Raw genomic sequence first — 26,085 nt, forward strand, 5'->3', positions numbered from 1 at the left:
ATGACTTTGTAAGTAACATTGCAGATGCTAGTAGGTCTGAAATGGGATGGTTTTGTTGGTGAGTCTATTTCGGAATTAGGGTAATGTTTGTATGGTTCATGAGAGGGTGAATGTTCAGAGAATCAAAAAAAACTACGCACCATGGCTACCAGTTGAAATTGAGTCGTTTCCCAAATTTTTTTAAAAAAACTTACTTGTATATCCGTCGGGGCCAGGAGCGCTCTTAGAGTTTATGGAAAATATAGCTTGTTTGATCTCTTCCGTGGTTAACTCCTCCGTAAGATTTTGACATTAGTTTGGAGTCAATCTCGGTTGGATTTCCGCAAATAGTTCTTCATTTATTGTTGTTGATGGGGCTGTGTATTGGTTGGAGAAGTGATCAAGTATGATCTGGATTACCTGATGTTTGTCGGTGACCCAGTTGTTTTGATGATCTTGTAGTTGTTGGATATTATTGCGACTTCGATGGATAGTTGGTTTTGTATGGAAGAACGTCGTATTATTGTCTCCAGAGGTGAGCCATTGTATTCTTGATCTTTGTTTCCAATATGTTGCGTGACATTGTAGAAGGTTTAAGTGTTGGTTTCGAAGTTCTTTCTCTTTTGTTAACCAGTATTCCAGGTCTCTTCCATATCGAGTCGCGCATTGATGCTGAGCCCATTGAATTTGGGTCGTTGACTTTTTAATTAAGCTCGGCAGGTGACCAAATGTCTCTTTATTCCATTCCATAAGCATTTGGCCAGTGGTGATTAATTTTAGCTGTAGATTTAACGCTGGCTCTGGATCTTGTTGTTGACTCCAAGCTGATTCCACTATTTGTTTGAGTTGTGGGTGGCTTAGCCACATGTGTTCGAATTTGTAGTTTTTTTTGTCCTTGCCAATCCATTATTTTGGTATGAAACAAAATAGGTGCGTGATCGGAGGCAATCCTAGGAAGATGAGTGACCGCTGCATGAGGATGCGATGTACGCCAGTGTGGAGTTGCGATTGCTCTATATAGTCTTTCCAGAATTTTGTTTTGACCTTGCTGACTATTTGTCCAAGTGAACGGATCTCCACAGAATCCAAGATCGATGATCCCCATTTGATCCATCAGGTGAGGAATGGTTGAGTTTGACTATATATGACTTGTCTTCCGCCTTTTTTTTTCCGACTGATTCATGATTTCATTAAAGTCACCAATTAACACCCAAGACGTTGAATTGTTGATGTTGGGGAAGATGGAAGGGAAATCTCTCCAGAATTCGACTCGAGCTCTCGGTTGAGGGGGACCATAAATTGTTGTACAAAGCCAAGGTGTCCCTGGTGAAGGCGGAGTGACGAGAGCATGTATGTAACTTTGTGACTTGAGTAGAATCTTAATGTTGTTGTTGTTCCTCCACATAAGGCATAGTCCTCCTCGTCTACCAACTTTCGGGACAGTGGAAAAGTTCTGGTATTGTAGGTTTTGGGAAAGTCCCGACATTTGTCTTTAATTTGATATTGTTTCGGAGAGGAAAAGGATATCAGGTTTGTGTAACGATATGATTCCTTTGAGGTGTTGAGTTTTGGTTGGGTTATTTACTCCTTGGCAGTTCAACGCTAGAATATTCATTGTGGTTGAAAGATTGAACTTGGATTAATTTGTTTGCTAATGCGAGATGAGTGTGAAAGGTTGTGTTGTTTTGATCAGGCTATTGAGTTGAGTCGTTAATGGTAATGAACTGAGTCGGTATGCTCAGGTTTGAGGATCTATTTGAAGGTAATCTGTTTAGGGCGATTAAAGTATATATGAATCCTTATAGATGGTGGTGAATCAGTCGACTCTGGATGTTAATCTTATTACATAACAAAAAACTATCAAGGGAGTATTAGTATTAGTCCAAAAGCACTCCGTTAGAGAGGGAGTGATAAATACAATACTTTAAAAGACATATACACACCCAAAAGCACTCTGTGTTAGCAGAGAGGGCTCGATTTACAATATCGACGATAAAAAAATTAACGGAAGACTTGAATAACAAAAAAGCACTCTGTAAAAACAGAGAGGATAGAAAACCAGATTCTAAGCTATTCTAGGTACTACTGGTAGGTGACTAGATATTACAAGGTAGACAACTGAAAAACCTGCACGGTAGACTGGAACCAAAAAATTCAGTTGCAAGGTTAAGGCGCAAGATTGTAGCTAAGTCACTTAAAACAGAAACAAACAGATCAGAGATTTATAATAAAGGTGGATATTCACCGGCCCCGGGATGTGTCATCACTTAGATAACCAGGGTGTGTTGTTTATAGGATGGATTGGCAGCCTTGTTTGCTGCTTTTCTTTAGTAGATGTTGTAGTTTTTGTTCATGCTGCTGCTGCTATTGTGGATGTTCAGGTCAGATTCGCTATATGTTGCCACATAAATTCCTTTGAATCGTTTTGCAGGTGCATTCTGAGATGTCCATTGCGACAGGTTGTCGTCATGAATTCTTCTGGATATGCTTGGCGAGGATGAGGTCCCAATGCAAGAATAATGTAGATAATTTTGCTGTTCAGGATTAAGTTTCTTAAGGCCCGGTCTCGCAGTCATGCTTGATGAGTTTGACGAAGAATCTGACGAAGAATTTGAAACTACCTCATAGTCAGCTTCAATATCCGATGTGAGGAATCTGTTTGGGCTAGACTGACCTTGCTGATGATGTTGAAGTTGTATCTCTGCCATTGGTTCTTGAATGTGGACTTGCTGCTCAACTTCTGCTTCTTCAGAGTCAGATTCATTGATTCTTTGATTGAATCTTTTAGATTGGTGGGTGTTGTTGTTTCTGAACCATGTATATAAACTATCTGAGTCTGTTCCCTCAGAGGTAGAGGACATGAAAGATTTAAAACCGTCTTAATGATATCCTGCATATGTTTGTTCTCCTCTAGATAAGGAGATAACAGACTGATCTTGGCTTGATGATGCAGGTGATGGGTGAACTGGTGAATGGTGCACTTCAAGGCTCCAGTCACTCCAATCAGTATCGGGATCGTCAACATCTACATTTAATCTCTCCTCTTCAGAATAGTTGTCCACAAGGATAGGAACAAGGTCATTCAGTCTCTCAAATTGTGCAAGTTGCAGAGGTGCTGGTGATTGCATTCTTCGGTGTGTAAGGAGATAAATATCTATGCAATTTTCAGTTATATGGCCTAATATTTTGCAGTAGTTGCACAGCAGTCTAGGAAGCTCAAGGAATTGGACTGCTACCAAATTGCCACAATTAATGCGATTAGGGGCTCAGGTACCAAAAACTAAAGGTTGATAGAGATTGATTTTCAATTTAACATACATGATGTTGAAACCAGAGGGAGATTGAAATGGATAACCATAAGTGATAAGCTCTCCTAAAACTGAAGTGATATTTTTTAAGTTGGATATATTGAGTTTGCTCATGATAAAGATTGTGCAGGATGATTTCGAAATTTTCACTATTTAAGGAGAAGGTTTCAGGGTTTAGGTAAGGTTTCCAAGGATGCAACATGAAGATATCACCAAAAATAATTCTAGTTCCCTGCTCAAGAACTCTTAACATTCCAAGACGATTTTCAAACTTGATAAGGTAATAAAATTGACTAAATTTGCTAATAGAAAAACCTCCTTCAATACACCGTCTATAACTCAAGGCACATCTAACATCAAAAGATTTTTTACTTAACCTGGTGAGAAAACCACCAACAAGCTTATGCCTCCACTCTTCACCTGAGCTAATAAGAGACCTAAACTGGCTAGCTCTATGCCAACGATACATGATAACACTAAACAAGAAACAAAGGAATACAGACAACGACAAGCAAAAAATAGCACACAAGAGACTAAGAGCAGGGGAACTAGGATTAATGGTTTGAGAAAGCAAACTCTTGAGAAAATGGGGTCTAATTTATAGCAACAATCACACAAAATAAGGCAAGGCATAATGATTACAATCCAGAAAAGGCGAGAACTAAGTTTCGTGTTTGAACAACTAATGAAATTATCAAGGCTTACTTAAAAAGGGGGAATGAAAAAGGTTACAGCAGCATGTATGTTTTGATTAGTTCATGGATCCGGCGATTTAATACTATGGTGCCATCTAGAGAGATGAGGTTGCAATTCCTAATAAACAAATTTTTTGGGACAATTTTAGTGGATTGATGATATCAGAGAGAGTATGCAACAGTATACCTTGGAATTGGTATGATAAATCCGGTGGAACAAGACGAATAGAAGAAGAAACATCTTGAATCAGAATCAATTTCAAAGCTTAAGTAAAATACCTTGAGAGAGACAGTGTTCAATCTTTAATTGATTTCTTGACTGGGATGTAAGAATCCGATTGAAGCGATCCTGGTCTTCAGGGTTGAAAGAGAGCTCGAGGTGGGACATACAAGACATCAATCAGGCAGCAACATCAACAATTTTCCAGTTTAAAATCTATAATTTAACCATCCATACAATAAAACCATACTCTGGTAAGTTGGTGATAACAACATCCGATCTGGGGCCGGAGGAACAAAAGCTTAGGTTATGATTGGAGAAGAATTCATGGCGAATTTTGGTATTGGAAGCTAGGGTTTGCAGGAGAAACCCCCAAAATATCGGGTTTCTTCCGTGCCCACCAAAATATTCTTTGTTTCTCTCTCTCTCTATCTAATTTCTGGAATATTTTGCTCGTGTTATAACAAGTAATTTCTTAAAGAAGTGCAATATGGGGATATGAAAACTAATTGGGACATATAAATTACTTCCCCAACTAATAGTGTTTGCTAAGGGGTGTTTTTTTGGGGGTAAAAATACTAAAGCACCCTTCCCTCAGAATAAAAACTAATAACCTAAAATCGAACAACAAAATCATATCCCCCATTTCCATCTTCACTGCCGGCATTCTCGTTAGGGTTAGGGATTTGAAATCTAAATATTCTCCACTTTGAAAACAATTTTATTTATTTTACATTCGGAAGTGATGAAGACCATGCCGAAAGTGATGAAACAATGCCGGAAGTGATGAAGACCATGCAGGAAGTGATGGTATATACCATGCCGGTAGTGATGAAGACCGTGTCGGAAATAAATTTTTTTCACATCGCCGGAAGTGATGGAGACCACACCGAAAAATGGTGCCGTCATGCTTGGTAACTAACATTCAATGCGTAACTCAATGTCGGCATGCTCGATAAAAATCTATCAATGCCAGTACCAAAGTGAAAAAGATTCAATTTTCTGGATGCTTTACATCATGTGCCGGCAAACAAATTTAAACAACATAGTATGCCGTTAGAAGATGCTCGAGAATTAACTGACTGTGCCGGCAGTGGACTGATTAAAACCAGAAAAATTTCAACAAATAAAAATTTCCCAAACCCCCCGGATAGCGGAAAATATTTATGAAAATCTCTAACAAATGCCGGCATGGATGGACGACCGATAACAACGCCGGCACACTGTGTTGGTTAAGTATTCCATGGTACATGAAAATATGGTGCGCCGACATTGATATAACTATGAATACCATGCCGGAACAAGATGTTTTGCAGGTGCATCCATGGTGAATCCAAAGTTACATCTGGAGAAGATTCAACATAAATTTTGAAGACTCGGAGACATCTCTTTGGTCACTATGGTCACTCATCTCAACCAGAAATTTTGAACCAAGTCCGCGAACTTGGGTTGGTTATATCTAAAGACGATTGTTCGTGAACTTATATTTATATAAACTAAGGAACGCAAATTGCAAACCGTGGCTATAAAGTTCATGAACTGATTCGAGTGAATCAAATCGTTTTTGCTTCGACTGTGTCTTGTGTAATTACATAAGATTTCCTTACAATTGAACAACTCTCTAGCTAGTTCATTTGAGTCATTTGAACTAGTTATGGTAAAGAAGAATATGGTTGATATGAAAGTACTCATATGGTTAACCATTTGGTTAACTATTGTTGAACCAAAAAATGTACATATTTGGGTACGGTTTCATAATCATCTTACATTATGAAACCAATGTAAGATGATTATTAGTTGGATTACATAAGGTAGATAAGTTACCATTTAGAAAATGTATCCAGTTATCATTCCAAATGTTGATGCTCTGACTTTAACCTATTTCTCATACGTATACTGAATTTATGAGTTAGTTCCAAACCTTGACTAATACATTTCCAATTCCAAGAGAAATTGGCGGGAGGCTTTGCTTTAAGAGGATATTTAGATCTAAAGTATTTAGACCCATAGTTTTTGCCCATTAGGCGTCTGGTTCCTTAATTAATCTCCAAGCTACTTCGCTTCTAAGTTGAATTTATGTACATCCCTAAAACCTAAACCATCTTTCTGAATTGGTTTTCAAATATTCGGCCAAGCTTTTCGGTAAATACCTATAGATACAGGGTTTTTTCCTGCCAGAAGTCTCTTTGTATTGCATTGATTTTTTTGTTATTTGCTCTGGGAGAACAAAGCACCCCATTTGAAAGGTTGGTATACTGAACAGAACAACTCTGTTTTAGATTGATCTACTAGGTTGAGAGAGAACAATACCTTTCCAGACTTTTTAGCTTCCATTCTTTCAAGGATGGGTCAATTTTCTTTTCTTTTTTTTAATCTTGGATCTATCCATGAAAACAGGAGCTCTTAGATATAGGTCTTTAAGGTTAGTATGTTTATTTTTAGCAATTCAGAGATCGTTCTCTAATGTTTGGGTTGCACTTTATTACTAAATAATAAATTGGCATAGTCTTACTAAAGATTCTATTATTTTTAATAAATTCACACGTTCCACTAAATCAACTTTCACAAAAAGCAAACAATCATATGTGAAGAAAAGGTGCGAGATAGGATCACTTTTAGGAGCTATGTTAACACCACGTAAAAGTTTTTTGTCTTCTTGAGAGAGAAAAAGTCTTCAATTTTTTTTCATACATATTATAAATAAGTAAGGGGAAAGAGGATCGCCTTGGCGCAACCCTGTGGAAGATTTAAAAACTTCCCACGGTGATCCATTTAAAAGAACTGAAATAGAGGTTGTAGAAATGTATTGCTCTATAAGAAAACATACATCCTCATTAAAACCAAAATACTTCAAAGAATAAAGAAAAAAAATCCAATTTACTCTATCGAAAGATTTAGACATATCAATTTTATCCCTAGACCTCCTGTTCTCACTTTTTTCTTCTTAAAAGAGTAAATGATCTTATGGGACACTATAATATTATCATAATTCTGTCTAGAGGTTAGGAGACAAAAACAGACTGATAAAGAGAGATTTTTTTTTCCAGAAATGGTTTGATTCTGTTAGCTAAATTTTTTTCTATCACCTTATAAACAGTGTTACAAAGTACTTTTGATCTAAATTAACTAGAATTTTTTTGTTGTTTTATTTTAGGAATCACGAAACGATGTGTTTTATTTAAATCAGGGTGCATTAGCTTATTAGAAAAGAAGTTCTTAACAATTAGTATAACTAGAGCCAACTATTTTCCAATTATGTAAGAAGAACATAACTGGGAATCATCAGGGCATGTGGATTTATTAGGCTTCATGATTTAATAATTAAGAGAATTTCATCTTTACTTGGAGGTACTAGGATTCTAGAGTTACCTAGGGAATAGATAATGAGAGCAATATCATTAATGAGATCACTGGAGGGAGATTCTTCCATATTCTCGGTAAAAAGAGATTTTAAATAATTAGTTAATATATTACTAATTTCTGATATGTTTCTAGTTCCTATATTATGACCATTTAACATGCTTTCTATATCATCTTATTTACGTTTTCTAAGTGTAATCGCGTAGAAGTATTTAGTGTTTGTTTCCCCTAATTCAATTATATTATCTCTATATTATTGCTTAGTTATCGATTCTTTAGTATCATATAGATACTCCAGTTCCATAAGTTTCTCATTCAGTCTTTTTTGTTAGCATATAATCCAATATTAGTACCCACGGGTCAATGATTGGATTAACTTCTTCTTTGGTGCCATTAATTTTTTTCTTCTTTCCTACTAAGATGCAATCCTTTGTTCTTGGTTATATAACCTAACTATATCCAAGAAAAAATCCTTTCCAAATTGGTTGCACCATGTTGCGACAGAACCGCTCAGTCAGATGTTGTGGGCTCATTTCTTAGTTAAAAGATGTGTGCTCATTTCTTAATCAGAAATTGTTAAAGAGAAAATAAAAATAAAAATAAAAATCATAGGTACCCAGATTTGAAATGAATAATAATAATGATATATGTGTTATCTTTTGACTTTCTTTCTTTCTATGGAGAAGAAAGAATTTGTCTCGAATTTCCTTACAAATCCGTTGCAAGTCCAAGTAAATTTTTTAGGACTTGTGTTTATGGAATGTGAGAGCGAAAAGAAAATTTTAAATGTTAAAATATTTATATTACGATTTGATTATTATAATCTTTAAATTTATTTAGGTTTAGATTTACTTTCTATGAATTTATTTGGAAATCGACTATTTTGGTAAGTTGAAAAATTATAAGAAGTTGAACAAGAATTTTGATTACGTTGCTAGATTCACTATTGATTCAATTCATGTTGTTTGTAAGTAAAAAACGGGTTAGGGAGTTGTTAATTTGTTCTTGAAAATTTTCATTGTGGATAAGTATTATGTTGCCAAGATAAGAATCATCGGGTTACGGGTAATGAGTTATTACCTAACTTAATTACCTCCTCTCACGGGTTGTAATAGTCATCTTGTTATGGGCAATGAGTATTACTTTTTGAAATATTGACTAAGGTCCCTGTAAAACCACTCATGAGTTTCAAGTGTGTATGAAAACAATGTGACTCCTTAATACATACATATCAAAGCTTCACTGGTTAACACCTCACCCGATCAAAAACATGTAATTTTGGCGTCTGTGAGGGTGGTGTCTCCTTTTCGGAGATGGACTCAACTTCGTGTTTTCTCCTCCTGTTACTATCTGAAGGGAGAGTAACAACTTTTCAAAGTATATATCTATACCAGGACTCTCTATTGTGTACGTTTTTTGAGCCGTCAATGGTTAATTTTATTAATGAAACCTAACACATGTTTTGTTCGTGTGTTTAATCCGAGAACGGGACAGTCAACACCTTCGATAAATCCGTGATTAAACAATAACATGAAAATTCACATGAGGAAATATAAGGTATAAATGAATATGGTGATTATGTGATTCAGAAGATTGAATATTGTCGTGGACCGTGGAATTACTTTGAGTATGATCCTGCTGATAAGGAACACAAAGTGGTTATTACCTGGATCAAGCAAACATCCAACTGGCGCCAGATTGTACCTCTTGAAACTGTACGGGATGTCATGACAATTGGCGGCAAAAAATGCAACAACAATCTATTATGAACAAGGCTTGATGGCAAGATCTTACTCCCACCAACCTCTTTAAACTATTTTTATACCAACAAACCAATTCGTACGTACTTTGCATATACTATTTTAAAATACATGTACGAAAAAGAGTGTCTACTACCACGAACTATAGTATTATTAAAGATCCTTGATTCTTGATGTATTTTTTTATACTTTTTAGGGGTTCTAGGTAGGGCTGCACAAAACCGAACCAGAATCGAAAATCGAAACCGAAGATTTTAAACCGAACCGAACCGAAACCATATTGCTATGGTTTATTAATGGTTGTCAGTTTCAGATAACCAAAAGTATTGGTTTCGGTTTAGGTTTTATCTCAAAACCGAACCAAAAACCAATTGGTTAACCGACTAATAGTGACCATAGCAGAATGAATCTTTTCACACTGATGAATTGTAGTTAATGAATGGTTAGGACTCTTAGGAGGATTATTCGAGTTAAAGCCTTTTGCTGTCATTTTAGTTGCTCGTCATTTATTCCTCTGATATGTTGTCAGTAAACTTTTCTGCCGCTTGTAGTATTGGGTGTACTGTTTGTGTAAACTATAAAGCACTGGCACATTATTGTTTATAAATCATTCGGTTAACCAAAAACCGTATGGCTTTTAACAAAACCGAGTAGAAACCGAAACCAATGAAACCGAATATGCTATATGGTTTCATTGGTTTTCATTATTAGAAAACCGAGTACTTTGGTTTCGGTTTAGGTTTTGCCAAAAACCGATAAAAACCGAACCATGTGCAGCCCTAGTTCTAGGTGTTTCTACTATATGAGATAAGTTGAAAGACTGCTAGAAAGTTCCATGTAAACGACGAGACCGTCACTAAAAGTTATACAAGAAACTAGAAATTAAACCCCACTTTTGAAGAGTGGAAACATCCTTGACTTAAAGTTATTATATTTAACTAAGAAAAACAATTTTGAGGCCAAAAATAGAAAGATAAATTTAAGCTTCAAAATATTGTCATCGGGAGAGTTTTTTTTTCTTTTTTTAACATATTTGAATAACTATATAAAAGATATTTAGTTTGATTATAAATGTTATGTTGTTAAAAATTAGTCATTTTTATTGCACGAATAAACCCATTTATATTTTTTTATCTAAATTAAAGACAACTATTACAAAACCATAAAAACATAAAATATTAGTGTGAATCGATCAATTTGATCATAGATAAGCAAAACGAAACGAAGATTTCTTCTTTTATCTTTAGTTAAAGTGCAATCATCTTGAAAAGTTCGAGTATATAATGAAAATACAATAGTTATCTTGTTTTTATTATATTTAGTTGTTTTTTGTGCATTTCAAATTTGTATGCATCATGTAGAAATGAGCTCTAACTCAATATGTGAAAATACATTCATAAATAAACTCATGTTTTTATGTTCTTGTTCCCTATCTTTTAAGTTTAGTTCATCTTTGTTGTATGGGTGATTGTTGATCAAACATTAAACAAAAAAGAATATCCACGGAGATCAATGAGCTATGTTTGTAGAGATGTTATTCATATGTTTTTCTAAATTAATTTTTCTCGTGATGACCGATAATTGTGAGGTCGTCATTTTTTTTTGTATTGTTATTTTCGATGTTAAATTTTATTATCCATTTCTCACTGAAAGAACATGGATAAAATGTTTTTATCTGTCAACAATTGTATGGAAAAAAAATGAAGGAAATACATAGATCAAGAAGCTTATATATGATTTCTTCGTTATAATTAGGACTCTAACAGTCACACTGTTGACTAAAACTATACAATTGTAGATGAGTTGGAAATGAACTGAAAATGCTGAACACATGTAAAGCCAAGATTCAGCATATAGTAATATCTACTTGTCCTAACATTCCCCTAAAATTGAGCGTCAGAATATTGAAAAAGTTTGCTTTGAAGAGCAATGAACATTGACTTGGAAAACCCTGCAACTTGAGTTACAGAGGAAGAATGAACTACACTTTATAAACCCAGTAATTAGTAATGCCCAATCGAAGAAATCCTTTATTCTTAGTTATATAACCTAAGTATATCCAAGAAAAGATCCTCTTGAAAGTTCTAAAAACCAAAAATTTACTATTCCACGTGGCACAAAATTAAAGAAGGAGTAACTTAATATACTACTATGACGTACACTACATCTCTTCTTAAGCTTCTAAATTACTAGGATATCTCTGTCCACGCTTGACACACGACTAAAGGAGGAAGTAACTTAGTATGCGACAACAGAGTACATAACAACAATAAGATTGCTTGATTATTAAACAATACACACTATAGTATAGGCACGTCCGTGTGTATGTGTTTGTCGGAGGTGGATGAGCAGCCTGCACAACATCAAATATGAATGTGCGTGCTCTTCAACCACGTGGGCTCGGAATACTTGGCACACTCTGGCGGGAGTAGGTGAACGACTAATGAAAGTATCATATTGGCAAATGAACATATGGAATAAAGGAAAATAAAGATGTCCCAGACACATAGGGATGTATAAATACCCAACTTTATCTCAAGAGAACGTGGAATTTTGGGTTGGTTAGAATGAAGGAGGAGACTCTCTCTACTCTATCTCTATGATTTATAAAAACTTCATTCTTATTCATCAACGGAGTTCCTCCATTCCTTTGTAACAAGATCAACAATAAACTTAATATCTTTACCCATGCACATAGGTTAAAATTAACCGAACCACGTAATCTTTGGTGTGATTCATTAATTTAGTTGCACTTAGTATTATTTACTTACACTATACTGTCTGTTTTACTAAGCTATTTGTTCAACAAAGATATCCACATATTTAGCTTATCTGCTTACTGGCTTTTGTATTACCAACATACCTTTGTTTCCCCAACATATGCTCTTATGAAATATCTTTAGTTACTTAGTATATGATCTTTCCTGCAAATTTCATTTCAAATGTATCTTTATTTGTTTGCAGCAACTCAACTGTGATATTTTCGCTAACTTAGTATTTGATCCATTGAGTTGATCTCATCACGTAAGTTGCCAGAAAATTAGTAACCACAAAATGCTTGCTCCAAGTTGGGATAGAACCCGCGATTCCATAGTTGTGGTCTCATTTCTCGGTCAAAAGTTGTAGTCTCATTTCTCGGTCAGAAGTTGTGTGGGCTCGTTTCTCCGTCAGAAGTTGTGTTAAGGGGTACCATTTTCTTTCGCTATGTTATTTCATTTTAGACTTTGTTTAATTATGAGTCTTATGACCAAGAATCGCCCCTTAGCAAGAAAGAGGAAAAGAAATCTATGGTACCCTGATTTGAAACGAATAATAATGGTGGTGTCTGTCTTATTCTCCGACTATTTTTCTTTCCGCGGAGAAGAAAGGACTTGTCTCGAATCTCCTTACAACTCCGTCGTCCGTCAGTCCAGGTAAAACTTTCAGGACTTGTGTTTATGGATTGTGAGAGTGTAAATCAAATTTTAAATGTTAGAGTAGTTGTATTACGATTTGATTATTATAATCTTCAAGTATAGGTTTAGATTTACTTTCTGTGAATTTATGTGGAAATCAAATAATCTGAGAAATCAGAAGACGTTGAATATAAATTTTGATTACTTTACTGGATTCACTGCTGATTCAATTTGCGTTGCTTGAAGATAAGAAACAGGTTAGGGAATTATTTGATTTTGTGCGTTGTGTACAAGTATCCTGTTGCCATGATAAGAATCATCTTCTGCCACAATGAAGATTGGAAGGGAGATATTATCACAGACATAGGATGTGTAGGGAGACCTGTAGACATGAAATGCTTGCGGTTGTGACTTGACTTTTTTCGTGGTTATATATATATATTTTTTTGGTTATCTATTCTGTACTATTGAATCTCATTTCTCGGATTGGGCTGGAATGCAAATTAGTGTTTTTTTTTTTGTTGAAATAAAACTCTTGATTCCGTTTCTGATCAGAATTGTTCTTAATTTTGTGTGATTAGTATATATCACCAATCATGATTGAATTTATGACCTTGGAGTCTGTATGACCTTTCCCAGTGAGACGTGGACAAATTCATTTACAGAGTAATGGTGTGAATAAGAGCGCATCTTGCAAATACTAGAATTGGATTTAGTTTTGATGAATTTTAGGGTTCAATTAATTTTATTGTTTTCTCTACCAGCAATGTATGGCATTTTCAAATCTTAAATCATTTGTATTGATCGAAGACTCCGAAGTTATTGTCCATCATTGGTAATGTAATTAATCACTAACTTTGCTCTAATTTTCTTTTTAGGGATCCAGTATTTGACTTAAAAGTCAAAAGATATGGCTAACCAGGGGGCGAAGAAGCGGAAAGAAGAAAACAATAAGCACATGGCCAAGCTTCTTCGTGTTATCATCATCTGCAATGTAATTAGTCTCTAACTTTTCTCTTTCGCTCATGTCTGTTTTTTAGTTCTCAGCTATTTTCAGTAGTTTTTAAATCTGAACTTCAGTATTATATCTGTTTCAGTAAAGTTTATTCCTTGTCCAATTTGACACAAACATGATTAGTTACAAATAATGTTCTAAATACTCTTGGGTTGATATGTGCATTAACCTCTGGAACTGAAATTTTAACCGTAAAACGTTCATTGATAAGTTAGCAGTGAGTTGATCTGCTAGGATAAACTGTTTTTAGCTTGATTTTGTGAGGAAAGAGTGACATAGTCAAGTATAGACTTGTTCCGCTTTAGCAGTTATTATACTAAAGTTCTACATTTGTTTCATGCTGATAGGGTTTGGAAAATTTATAGTTATGCTTGCGGAATTAACATTTGCCGGGTTTCTGTCCTTGTTAGTTTTAGCTGTTATTATGGTGCGGTTTGGAAAAAGTTGTAGTGATGCTTGGGGAATGAACACTTTAGATGGCGCTGATCCACTTGCACATTAGAACATCTTCCATTGCTTGGATAAAATTTTCCTTAGATGAGGGATTCTCTATCAAATCTCTAGAGGGGTGCGTTCTGTTTTAAATCTCTAGAGGGGGGCGTTCTGTATTAAATCTCTACAGGGGGCCTGTAAAGCTGTCTGGAAGAGGAGTAGTGTTTTGAGCTAGCATAGTGTTTCTAGTCCAACCCACCTTACTGAACTAAGGTAGTACCTTTCTTATAAAAAAACAGGCCAAAAAGTGAGATAAGCAAAAAGAAAAGGTTCACCAGGTTCACCATACCAATTCTTGTTTACATCTGAATAATACAAAACATTACTCTAGTAGATATGGTCGAAGATTTTCCAACAAAGAGTATAGAAACATTCTCGTATATGATTTAGAATCATCAACCAATTCTTGAGTATTGTGCATGAAGGTCCCATCTTGATGTTTGACTAGGGGGAACCTTATTTATTTTATAAGTGAAGGAAAAAACATGTTCATCGCATTTAAGATGCTGATGAACTATTCAAATCTTATTGGTGGAGAATAATAATACGTGTGTTGTATTATCTTCTTTTTATGATGAGCAGTTAAATCTTGTTGCACTTTGTTATCCTAGTCGACCTAATTTTTTTCATCACACTTTCATTTGATTTAGTAATGATATTTGTACCGAAGTTGGAGACTGACAGTTGGAACAACTAGTCAATTGTTATCTGTTATCTATCTTGCATCACTATACATGTATATATGTTTGTCTCTGTGTGTGCGTGCCTGCGCGCGTGCAAGCATGTTTTTCGCCTGTAGTTTGGTAAAAGTGGTGGTGACCATGGATAAGTAGTTCAGCTGCTATTGGATTTTCGTTTTCGTTGTTTGACTTGGTCATCTTTGGGTAGGATGTGGAACCAAAAGATGCTTGTTAGTAGGACTGCAGTCTTGTTAAATGTTTTAGGCAGGGACATCTCAACTGTTCATCTTGAGATTCTTGACTTTATATGTTAGTCTGAGTATCGTAATGAAGTGAGCGTTATATTTGAAGTTAATGTTAATAGATAAATCTGAGTTGTTAAACCATGGTCTTGATTCCTGGGCCATCAACATGATTAAAGAAGTGGATATTCTTTCCTTGAGGCCTACTTGGCACTGTTCCAGTTAAAACCGGGTATAATCCTCCAATTATTGATGTGAATGATATGAGTAAAACAAATTCATTGAATCTTCAACATTTAAATTCTTTCAGAAGGTCATTAAGTAGAGATCAAATTGTTAATTTTGTGAAGTTCCAAACTCTTAATGTGCAGGTTATTTATGTCATAGTAAGATTGCTCATCTTTCATTCTTCAGTATCCTGGAAACATTTCGTTGGCCTCCTTGTGACATCAGCGGCTTATGCCCTTTCGTACAAGCAACTTGCCCAAATGGCAGAACCATCTTATGATGATGATGGAGAGCTACTAGATGGGGGTTATGATATGAGCACTGGTGGAATTTGCAGGTATACCTTCCCTGGTTTCTTGGCTTTTGTTATTCTCAAATGTTCTACTGCATGATCATGTAACCTTGTCTGTTTCTCTCTATTTGCCTTTTTCACATAACAATGAAAAAAATCCTGAAAATATTAAGTACGAGGAATGCAAAGTATAATTTATGATCTGTACTGAATTTTGGGAAGAGGCATTGGCAAAAAATTAAAGTGGAAATTTGAATTTGTATCATATGATTAGCAGACCCATTTATAGGGACTTTATTGTGGTTGCAACATACATGTTTCTAGCATTGTCTTTACATTAGGGGACTTCTTCCTTTTCTCTCTCCAGCTACATGAAGCAACATAAATTTCTTGAGTTTTTCTCAGTGCTAAACAGGAAAATGGGTTTTTCAGACTTTCTAAAGGGTTTTGACTATTTTTTGAAGCTGTGGTCCTTTGAAATGGGTAGCAAACTCACCGATATTTGGAATAATTTGCTAATTTCTTGCCTCTTCATATATGAAAAACACCTCAATGCATGACTTCCCGAATGATGTTATCATATCTTTTAGAAAGTTTACTGAGTTTTTTTGCTCATAATTCAAGTTTTGGTCGAGTATGGATATGAATACATGAGTTGTACATTGCTCCAACCTAATAGTAACATCTAGATGTACATGACCAATATTGATGTGTTGTTGCAGTTATCTACATGACGTCATCTATATAACAAGCTTCGTGCAAGTAATGTCAATCCTCTCCGGCAAATTTTGGTACACATACCTGGTGGTAAGATATAAGCACTTCACTTTTTCTAATATAGGAGTTAGGACACTCAACATGGAGTACACTACTAGGCATGATGCACAATTTGAGTACTGTTACAGATGTTTCATTAGTGTCAAGAAGGGATCTTGGCATTTTCAATGAAGCACTCATTGTCACCGTGTCGCCATGAGACCTCACCGCTGTGTGCCTTGGGAATTCCAGGTTCCTCAAGCTTGAGAAACATTAGTTATGGAGGACCAAATGGAATTTGTTTCCAAGTTTGAGAGAACGACTTGGACAATTATTTCTTGGTGGTATTACCTGGTTTTTAAAGCTTGTGATCACGATTTACTCTCTCAGAGGGTTTTGTGTCACTTGAAGCTCTGTTGGGAGTCAAAACTCAGAACCAAGCCAGCATACCCTACAACACATAGGTAGTAATTAATTGGCATTTTCCTTTCTGGCTTTCTGTTTTTGCCAGATTCCAGCCTTTGCTGCATACAAACTTTCTGGTCTTGCAAAAGGATTTCTATCTCATGATTCAGAGGTAAGTTTTTATTAAATCGTCTATTACCATGTGTTTATAGTATGCCTAGTTTCATTACAATGGTTTTGTGGCATTTTTATATGTACAGGGAGTCCTGGAAGATGAGAAAACTAGGAAGAAAAGGGAAAAGCTGGAGAAAAAAGCTTCAAGACCCAAATTCGTCAAGACAAGGAGTAAGTAGGTTTCCCTTTGGGTAGCCTCCGGGTTAACTAGTCAAGTAATAGAATACAGTTTAGTTCAAAAGTTGCCAAGGCTCTCTGAAAATATGTACGGATTATCTTGAATATTAAAGAGGCAATTTTACCATTTATTTTGATTATCCATTGCCAATTTCATGAATTCACTTTAGCATTCGTTCTCCAAACTTTGTTTCTGTAGAGTCAGATACCAAGTTAGAAGGTTTGATTGAACAGCTGTAAAGACAGTAGTTACCCGTGTGTAATTTTTGGTTTTTACTGCTCAAATTCATTGAAGAGAAGCTCAATCTTCATATCATTGAAGAGAAGCTCAATCTTCATAGGTTGCATTGTTGCTAATGCAGCGAACTTAATTGATGGTTGGTGGGGACTAGAGCTGTGCAAGATCATGGCATCTGTCTACCTTTCGGTCACCATTTGTTTGTTTATAGCAGCTCTGCTTCCCTTCAAGGACTGCGTTAGAAAATGATCTACTGAATTTAAATCCCAACAACAAAATCAATTTCAAGATTATCTAGGAAAGAGTGAGAAGATAGGGGATAGCTTGGTTCGCTAAAGAGTGACCTTATTTTGGCATGGTCCCCGAAATTCCACTCAGATTTATACTGTGCGAATAAAGTGAACGCAAACTACAAAAGGCCAGAAGTCCCTTTTTATTTACACCAAAGAAGCGCACTACAAATGGCCGAGGAAAGGAGGAGCAAAACTAAAAAAAACAGTTCCGAGTGAAAAACGTTTTAGAAGAAGTTAAGAAAAACCGTTATAACACTGTCACAAACATTACCATAACTGTGCAGTTATATCTGTTCTTCTGCCAAAAAAACTCTTTTTCCGGTAAAATGTTCTTTTTACACAATCTATCAAAACTTACCGTTTTTTTACCTCCCAAAGCGACAGACCTAAAACTGGTATGCCTAGATAACCCAATTCAGGCAACCTTTAAACTTCTGAAAAACAACTATCCCGATTCAGAATCGGGAAATCAGACATAACTGACCCACCCACCCGCACCTTGTTTCTTTCTTTGATTCCGCAAATTCAGATCCGACCGATCCATTGATTATTAACAGCTACAAACTGAAACCATTATTATTATTATTATTATTATTATTATTTCACTCTCTTCTCATTCTCTCTCTATTTTTTTCTTCTGAAGAAGATCTCTTTTAAAAAAACAAACAGTTATTACACTGCAACGAACTTCCTTCCGGTATGTATATATTTGTTTTTGCACATCAATCATTATTAGATCTCAGTAATTAATTCAAGTGGCGTATATGAATTTATATCAAAATTAGTGTTTGTGTTCTTTGATTTCGCATCAAATTTTTTATTGGATCTGATCTTAAATTAATCGATCTCATTCATTACCTGTTTGAGTTACATTCACCAATTTGCTCTGGATCTCTCTCTGTTGTCTACATTTTCAGGTTTTTCTGGAGGATGCCTGTGGCTGGAACCTTGATTGCAACTAAAAGTCTCAAACATTGTATGTGTTGTACACATTGAGGAGTGTCTTACTTTGAATCATAGGCTCATCGGAACCGTACTAGTTGTAATTCACGGTGATCTTCTTCTGATTGGTGTTAGTATTGTTGTTATTGATCGAATTTGTGATTGTAAAGGTGGAATTTAGTTCAGATCTTCTTCATGTTGGACACTTCATTTTTGAGCTGTATGATATTATCAAGGCTGAAGGAATAGGTTTTTTTTTTTTTTGAACTCGGAGAGTAGGTTGTTGGTTCAATAATTTGGACATGAGAAGCTCTTCGTCGAATCAACACATTGTCAATTTTGGCCGTAGTAGACAGACGCCGCCGCTTAGTTTGTTATTATTGTGTTTTGTTTGTGTGGTAGTGATAATTGTAGTCTTGGGATCTACTTCTTCGAAAAGTTTAGAGGGTTTGGATACGTCCGCGATACCGGATTATTATAACAACTACAGAAGGTTAAAAGAACAAGCAGTGAGTGATTTCTTGGAGATAAGATCGCTTTCGTTAGGGATAACTAATACAAGAGAGTTTGAGTTATGTGGTAAGGATAGAGAGAATCATGTTCCTTGTTATAATGTATCGGCAAATTTGTTAGCTGGGTTTCATGATGGGGAAGAATTCGATCGGCATTGTGAGGTTTCATCCGTGGGGCAACGTTGTTTGGTGCGGCCTCCAAAGGACTATAAGATACCACTGAGATGGCCAGCTGGGAAGGATATTATATGGAGTGGCAATGTCAAGATAACGAAAGACCAATTCCTCTCTTCTGGAAGCATGACTAAAAGGTGCATTTCTTGATAATTCCTTGTTTATTTTGTCCTTTTCCGTTATGAAAATGAAACAACTACTATAGCACCTGTCGTACAATGATTTCCACCAATATATACCCAGAGAAAGTTAAAGTGTATCAGGTGTTTCAAAGCTTAAAGGATGGTTTCTACTTGATGGTTAATCGTTTTTTTGTGATACATTGTAGATTAATGTTATTAGAAGAAAATCAAATTGCTTTTCATTCTGAGGATGGTATGAACATTGATGGTGTGAAAGATTACTCTCGCCAGGTTGCAGAGATGATAGGTCTGGGGAGTGACGCCGAATTTCGCCAAGCTGGAGTAAGTCTTTCTTTTCAGACTTTTTACTCCTTGAATCGCTGATGGTCTAACAGTTGGTATAGGGAGTTGCCATACCATAACTATGCATAGATAACAATTTTTTAGATACTTTATAATTCCTTTGTCGCACTGGAAACAAAATAATCCACTTTTCGCTTATTCCTATTTACGCCTAGGGACTTTCTTGCATATTTTGCGGATCTAATACCTCGGTGCCTATTTACAGGTGCAAACTGTACTTGATATTGGTTGTGGATTTGGTAGCTTTGGAGCTCATTTGCTGTCACTGAACTTAATGACTGTCTGTATTGCTGCGTATGAAGTGTTTGGGAGTCAAGTCCAACTGGCTCTTGAAAGAGGTCTTCCAGCTATGATCGGTGACTTCATTTCTAAACAATTACCATATCCATCATTGTCGTTTGACATGGTTCATTGCGCGCAGTGTGGTATCACCTGGGACAAGAAAGGTACATTTTGAGTTGTTTCGTATTAGCCTATTAAGAAATTCTTTGTCTCTTAATTGAGTCTAATTTCATAGCTGTCCTCTCCATGCCCACCCCCCCAAAATTTCAGAGTGTTTTAAAATGGAAGAACTGTTTTCTTATCTTATGGACCATATGCAGAACTGTTAAGCTGTTTTCTATCATGGCCTTGCTTTCTTAAAATTGATGTCAAAAGCATGCCATCTTGATGATAGGTTATCACTGAAACAGTCTTATATTCTATGGTTTCCTTCTAGACAAATCTATATTGTTTACGGGGAATACTTGTAACTAGAATCAACTTGATATGAAGTGTCTCCAGCAGTACAGTAAGTCTAGTCCCTCTATGCATCTGGTGCATGGAGGGAATAGTGTCGAGCTTAGCAGTTTCCCGTGCAAAGCATTTATCGGACGAGAAAACCATTCAGTTTCAGAGTTAGATAGGAAAGCTCCACCATTGTATTATAATGTTCTAGTCACATTTTACAGAGACACAGGGCTGCAGGAATACTATGTCGAATTGTCATGAGAAAACGTGCATTTGAGAAACCTGGTGCCCAATGTTGAGTTATGGTATCTATACCCAATTGCTAGACTAACTAACTGGGAGACATTCGGGGACATATAAGATTTCCAAGTTTATATCAATTGGTAACTTGACGGACAGTTCACTTATGGTTAAAGTTGATATCAGCATCCAAGATGTCGAATCAACTTTCATCAACTTGCTGCGGATACCTGCTGTCATATTAAAAATGGCTCACTTTACCAGTTCCAGTGTCATGCATGGCCTGGTACTAGACGTTGCCTTACATTTCCTGTGTCACCCTTGTTAAAAATTTACAGTTTATATATTAATTGCTGTCAGCTGATACTCTACTAAATCAATAAAATAACATTCATTTGAACAATTGCATTATTATGCAACAATGAAAGCACATGCTGTCTACCATGTTGTGGGTCATAACTCCTAACCAAGTGAGGATGTACTTTACTGTCAAGTTTTAGAATAAAAATCAAAATTAAGATGTAAAATAGTATACATTACTGGGGGTAAGAACTAATGTAGATCGAGAATTTAGTAGCCAGCTCTTGTTGCAACAACTAGTCAAGACATGCATTATGTTGGTATGATGAAATATATGTGTTATACTACTATCTTTCAAGTTGACAGTGTGCTGTGAAACAGATGGGGCTTTTCTAATTGAAGTTGACCGCTTGCTCAAGCCTGGAGGTTACTTTGTTTTGACATCGCCTACAACTAATCCTCAGGGAGGTTCTTTGAATTTAAAAAAGGTGACTGTATCCACACCGCTTGAGGAGTTCACTGAAAGTATCTGCTGGAGTTTACTGGCTCAGCAGGAAGAGACTTTTGTTTGGCAGAAAACTTCAGATGTTCAATGTTATGCATCTCGGTAAGGACATTGCTGAATAAATTTCTTCTTTTCTCCTCTCTGAATAATTTGTAGAACCAATGTTCGTCACACTATATAATTAATGTGAAATCTTCTGTTTTCCAATGTAGCAAGGAGGGTGGTAGTACACCTCCAATTTGTAAAGCAGATTTTGATGGTCAGTCTTATTATCAACCTCTACGATCGTGTTTAAGTGGAACTACCAGCAAACGGTGGATCCCCATACAAAACAGGTCTGCCGGTTCTCATTTGAGCTCAGCCGAGCTTGAAGTACATGGAAAGTATCGTTCTGAAACAGAGTGCTTTTGTGAGTTTAGAGTTCCAGTACTTGTTCCCACAAATGTGAATCCTCCCGGGCCACTACTTTATTTAAATAATATACAGGGATGGTCAGAGCAGTACCTTGGTGCTGTTTTAGTGTATTGATTTTCATGTATTCGCGCAGGAATACAGCCTGACGATTTTCAAGAGGACACGGAGCTTTGGAGGTCAGCTCTGAGGAACTACTGGTCGTTGCTGACGCCTTTGATTTTCTCCGATCATCCAAAGAGGCCTGGTGATGAAGACCCATTACCTCCATTTAACATGATACGTAATGTGATGGACATGAATGCTCATTACGGAGGTTTGAATGTTGCACTTCTAGAAGAAAAAAAGTCAGCTTGGGTTATGAATGTTGTCCCAATTAGGAGCGCAAATACTCTTTCAATCATACTTGATCGAGGTTTTGCTGGTGTTCTACATGATTGGTAAGATCACTTTTGCTTTTAATCCAGTAAATAGTGCAGGAGCCTCTAGGTTGTCCTTTTGAGTATTTAATGGCTATTAAACTCGAGGCCTTTCAAGATGTATAAAAAGATGCCTTCAACAGTGACATGAAGGATTAGCACATTGACTCTGTCGTCTCTCCCCAATTCCTTGTCTCATCACGTAGCTATTGACTGGGCTATGTGTGTGTTTTTTTTTAAAGAAAAGAAGGGTCTTCCTTACCCTTAAGGGTTATGCGTTGAGCTTTACATCCTCATCTCATTATAGCATGCTTCACATGTACGTGACACCTTGCCAGTAGATAGGTTCTTTCTCCACCTAAGACCCCCTACCAACTTTAATGGAAAATTCCTTGCTAATAACGACGACTAGGTAATCCTTCTAGAATTGTAGTGTTAAAAAATCTGATAAACCTCATTAATTGTGTGCAGGTGTGAACCGTTTCCCACATATCCCAGAACATATGACATGCTTCATGCGAATGGGCTCCTTACATACTTTAAGTCAGAAAACTGTGAAGTTTCAGATTTATTCTTGGAAATGGACCGTATTCTGCGCCCTGAGGTAAATCACTTGAGTTGGTTCATCTCGTTCTTCAGCTCTAAACTTTATTAAATAAAATTTGTTGTATTCTCTCAACTCCTTGTTCAATTTGTTCTACGACAATTTTATCGGTAACTGAAATCCCAGGCATTTTCGTTGTCTGTGGTGGCATTTCATGTGCTTTGCTTGAACTGCATGCATTTATTTTGTTTGAAAGGGTGCATTTTATGGATCTTTGGTTTCATTGTGATTTTTACACAAAGTTTTATGGCTGTTAGGGGTGGGTTGTCCTACGTGATAAATTTCAAGCTATAGAGAAAGCACGTTCTCTTGCTACACAAATCAGATGGGAAGCACGAGTCATTGAACTGCAGAATGATAATGACCAGCGGTTACTAGTTTGCCAAAAGCCATTCTGGAAGAAGTGACTTGTTTAAATTCGTATATATCACTTCTGCGAGGAAGAATCCGAGGTAATTTGTTCGAACTAGTAGGGCTATCTTTGCACTGTCACGATCTGAATCAGAATGGTGCGGCAAGTAGGGTTGTGTTTCAAAAGTGAAGAAAATACTTGATTTTCTTTTGGGCAGAGAATAAATTGGATACAACTTTTTCCTCATCATTATTTGCTTGCGAGTGTCGAGCAGTTTCGGGTACTAGATACATGTAGAAAACGAGGAACCACGCAAAGCTGTTGAATGGGAAAGGATTCCCTCTGTGATTACCTGAAATTCTTTTCTTGATGTCATTTGTAGCAATTCTTTCACATTTTGTTTCGTTTGTTTTTCTTGTCATTTTTTGTTCTAATTGTATTTCGTTACGAGTATACATGGAATTGTACCGAGGAACACTATTTTTGTTGAGAAAAACAGTGCTAGTTGCGGAAGCCACGAAATATAAAGTTTGTTTTGTAACTTGTTATTGTTGCTTACAAGAGTGTTGGGCACCCGCGATGTTTGGAGAATTCTATTCAATTCCATATATATAACTCAAGCAAATCACAAATGCATAATTAAGACTACAACTTTAAATGAAACATCAATCAAGAAGCTCACTAGCACTGGGTAAATCACACACACAGTCCCCGCCCCTAGTAAATTTCGTAACTAGACTTCGTTTTAAAAGAGAATTTGGTTAGTGACCAGGCCTGGACGGAGGAGCAGTTTCTTTTCTTATTTTTTCTCTCTTCTTCTTTAGCTAAGTAGATGGAGGAGGACCAGGCAAAGGTGACGCAGGATGTATGGCGTATACTGTCTGAATTATGGTGAGAGCCATTAGGAAAGTAGCTGCGAGAACGGAAAGAACGGCACACGGGCTTCTAAAGTAGGTATGAACGAGGTTAGCACGCCATTCGTTCCACTTCATCTTGCAGTAGTCACTCACCTCCTTGTGCACGTGGTCTAGACTATCATCTGGCGCCACATCCTTGGACAACTCATTGAAAAGTTTTGCAACTTCCTTGTCACTCCCAAGCGCATTCTTTATTATTCCTTTAGAGTGGAGGAGACTAACGTCCTTGGCCGAATCGATGATTCTGTCCATGAAGAAAATGTAAGCAGTAGCCTCACTTCCTTCACCTACATGGAACCTTTCGTAGGCCATCAGGTTTAGAAAAGTGGATTCGGTAGTGTCATCCACCAGAATCTCCGGGAGTCGCAGGACTCCACCGCGAAAGGAGATGTCCGTCAGATTCGCGGTCTTACTAGTCTTGAAACGTATTCCGGTCTCGTAAAGCTCCCTTGCTGAACGGATGATATCAAAACTACTTTCAACGGTCTCATCATTCCTGTGACTATGTGTTTGATGAAGTACTTTGTGTCGTGGCTCTTGAAGAAGGTTCTTCCTGTATACGTCTACTACATGTAGACATTTGCCCAAGCTACGGGTGAGCATATTTTGGGTATAGAACTTAACTATGATCTTGTTTAGGAACTCCTCCTCCTGTTAATCGGTGAGAATTTAAAATCAACTAGAAATTACAACTGAATAGAAGAATCATACGTATTGTAATGAATATAATACCTTTGGCTTGCCGCCATTTTCAACAGCAAGTAAAGTGTCCATAAGGAGCATTGGGAGTTGGTTTTGGAGCATGAGCGTATCCCTCCTTACGTAAGGCATTATGTTTAGTTTACCATGGGAACTGAAGATTGGGTCATTGGAAACATAATCATCACTGGTGTTCGTGGCCGTTCGTAAAATTTCAAGCATGAAGCAACCATCCAGCATCATGAGCTGCAAGAATTGGTCGGTGTAGTTGCCGTATTGATCTCGGTAGTCATCACTTGCTTCATCAAACCAGTCATAAGAATCAACGAGGTGCTTACCAACTCGATGGAGGGCGTCCATGTAAGACTGGATGGGTTTGTTAGATCTCTTGAGGAAATAGAGCAGTGATCTGTGCTTGTGTTCTTCCATCTGTTTCAAGTGACTATCTCCATGGTGGTAGGGACCGAAAGACACTGCTTGCGGCTTGAAAGCCTTCCGGTTCAGATCTTTGACGCATACTGGTATCCCGTAAATGCATATCTTCTTCCATTCATCCACCTCATTCGACTTATCTAGCTTTTCTTTCACATCGATCACCCATTTACTATTGTGCATGTTGTTACTGCTTTCCTGATGATGCTCAGCTTCGTCACTACTAATGATTCCAGACATTGATATCGAGGACGACATGTTCAGGGATCGGGGTTCAAGGTTCGAATGATAAGACAGTGATGTTATTGTTAATGATTACATGCAATGGATAATCTTGCAATAGCCAGAGCTTTAATATACAGTGGTGAAATGATTGATTCGTTCGTACATGTTTTGTTCTTTTGTGTAGTTCGTACATGTTATTCGATACTTGTAGTGACATTTGTAGCAAAGGCCTGCCAATAATTCAATAATCTAGCAATGAGTGATGAAAAAGACAAAAAAAAAGACTGGGTATCTTGAACTTGAATCCTCTTGCAGCCGCCTCTTTACTATGATCACATTCTAATTGTGGGAGTCTTAAATCATTCAAAGTGCTTACTCTTTCTTCTTTCTATTCTTTATAAAACTTGTAAACGAAACTACGTAGCAATCA

General features: G+C 36.7%; 3 protein-coding genes across 3 annotated transcripts; 2 read left to right on the forward strand and 1 right to left on the reverse strand.

Moving 5' to 3' along the window:
- The first annotated feature begins 12,578 nt into the window (after nt 1-12,578).
- Nucleotides 12,579-17,409, forward strand: LOC113280975 (transmembrane protein 208-like). The gene is made up of 6 exons (XM_026529602.1): nt 12,579-12,735; nt 13,596-13,711; nt 15,518-15,711; nt 16,389-16,473; nt 16,934-16,999; nt 17,088-17,409. Exons 2-6 carry the CDS (start codon nt 13,628-13,630, stop codon nt 17,178-17,180), a joined length of 522 nt encoding a protein of 173 aa, XP_026385387.1. The 5' UTR covers nt 12,579-12,735; nt 13,596-13,627; the 3' UTR covers nt 17,181-17,409.
- An 882-nt stretch (nt 17,410-18,291) lies between these two features.
- Nucleotides 18,292-23,923, forward strand: LOC113280976 (probable methyltransferase PMT5). The gene is made up of 9 exons (XM_026529604.1): nt 18,292-18,406; nt 18,627-19,474; nt 19,666-19,801; nt 20,028-20,268; nt 21,473-21,698; nt 21,809-21,975; nt 22,144-22,447; nt 22,898-23,030; nt 23,288-23,923. Exons 2-9 carry the CDS (start codon nt 18,954-18,956, stop codon nt 23,435-23,437), a joined length of 1,878 nt encoding a protein of 625 aa, XP_026385389.1. The 5' UTR covers nt 18,292-18,406; nt 18,627-18,953; the 3' UTR covers nt 23,438-23,923.
- Nucleotides 23,924-24,206: 283 nt separating this feature from the next.
- LOC113278738 (UPF0481 protein At3g47200-like) lies at nt 24,207-25,670 on the reverse strand. Its single transcript, XM_026527496.1, has 2 exons — nt 25,032-25,670; nt 24,207-24,950 (listed from the first exon to the last, which is right to left on the reverse strand). Exons 1-2 carry the CDS (start codon nt 25,668-25,670, stop codon nt 24,207-24,209), a joined length of 1,383 nt encoding a protein of 460 aa, XP_026383281.1.
- Between the last annotated feature and the right edge of the window lie 415 nt (nt 25,671-26,085).

Source organism: Papaver somniferum, chromosome 5 (assembly GCF_003573695.1).
Source record: "Papaver somniferum cultivar HN1 chromosome 5, ASM357369v1, whole genome shotgun sequence".
Classification (NCBI taxonomy): domain Eukaryota; kingdom Viridiplantae; phylum Streptophyta; class Magnoliopsida; order Ranunculales; family Papaveraceae; genus Papaver; species Papaver somniferum.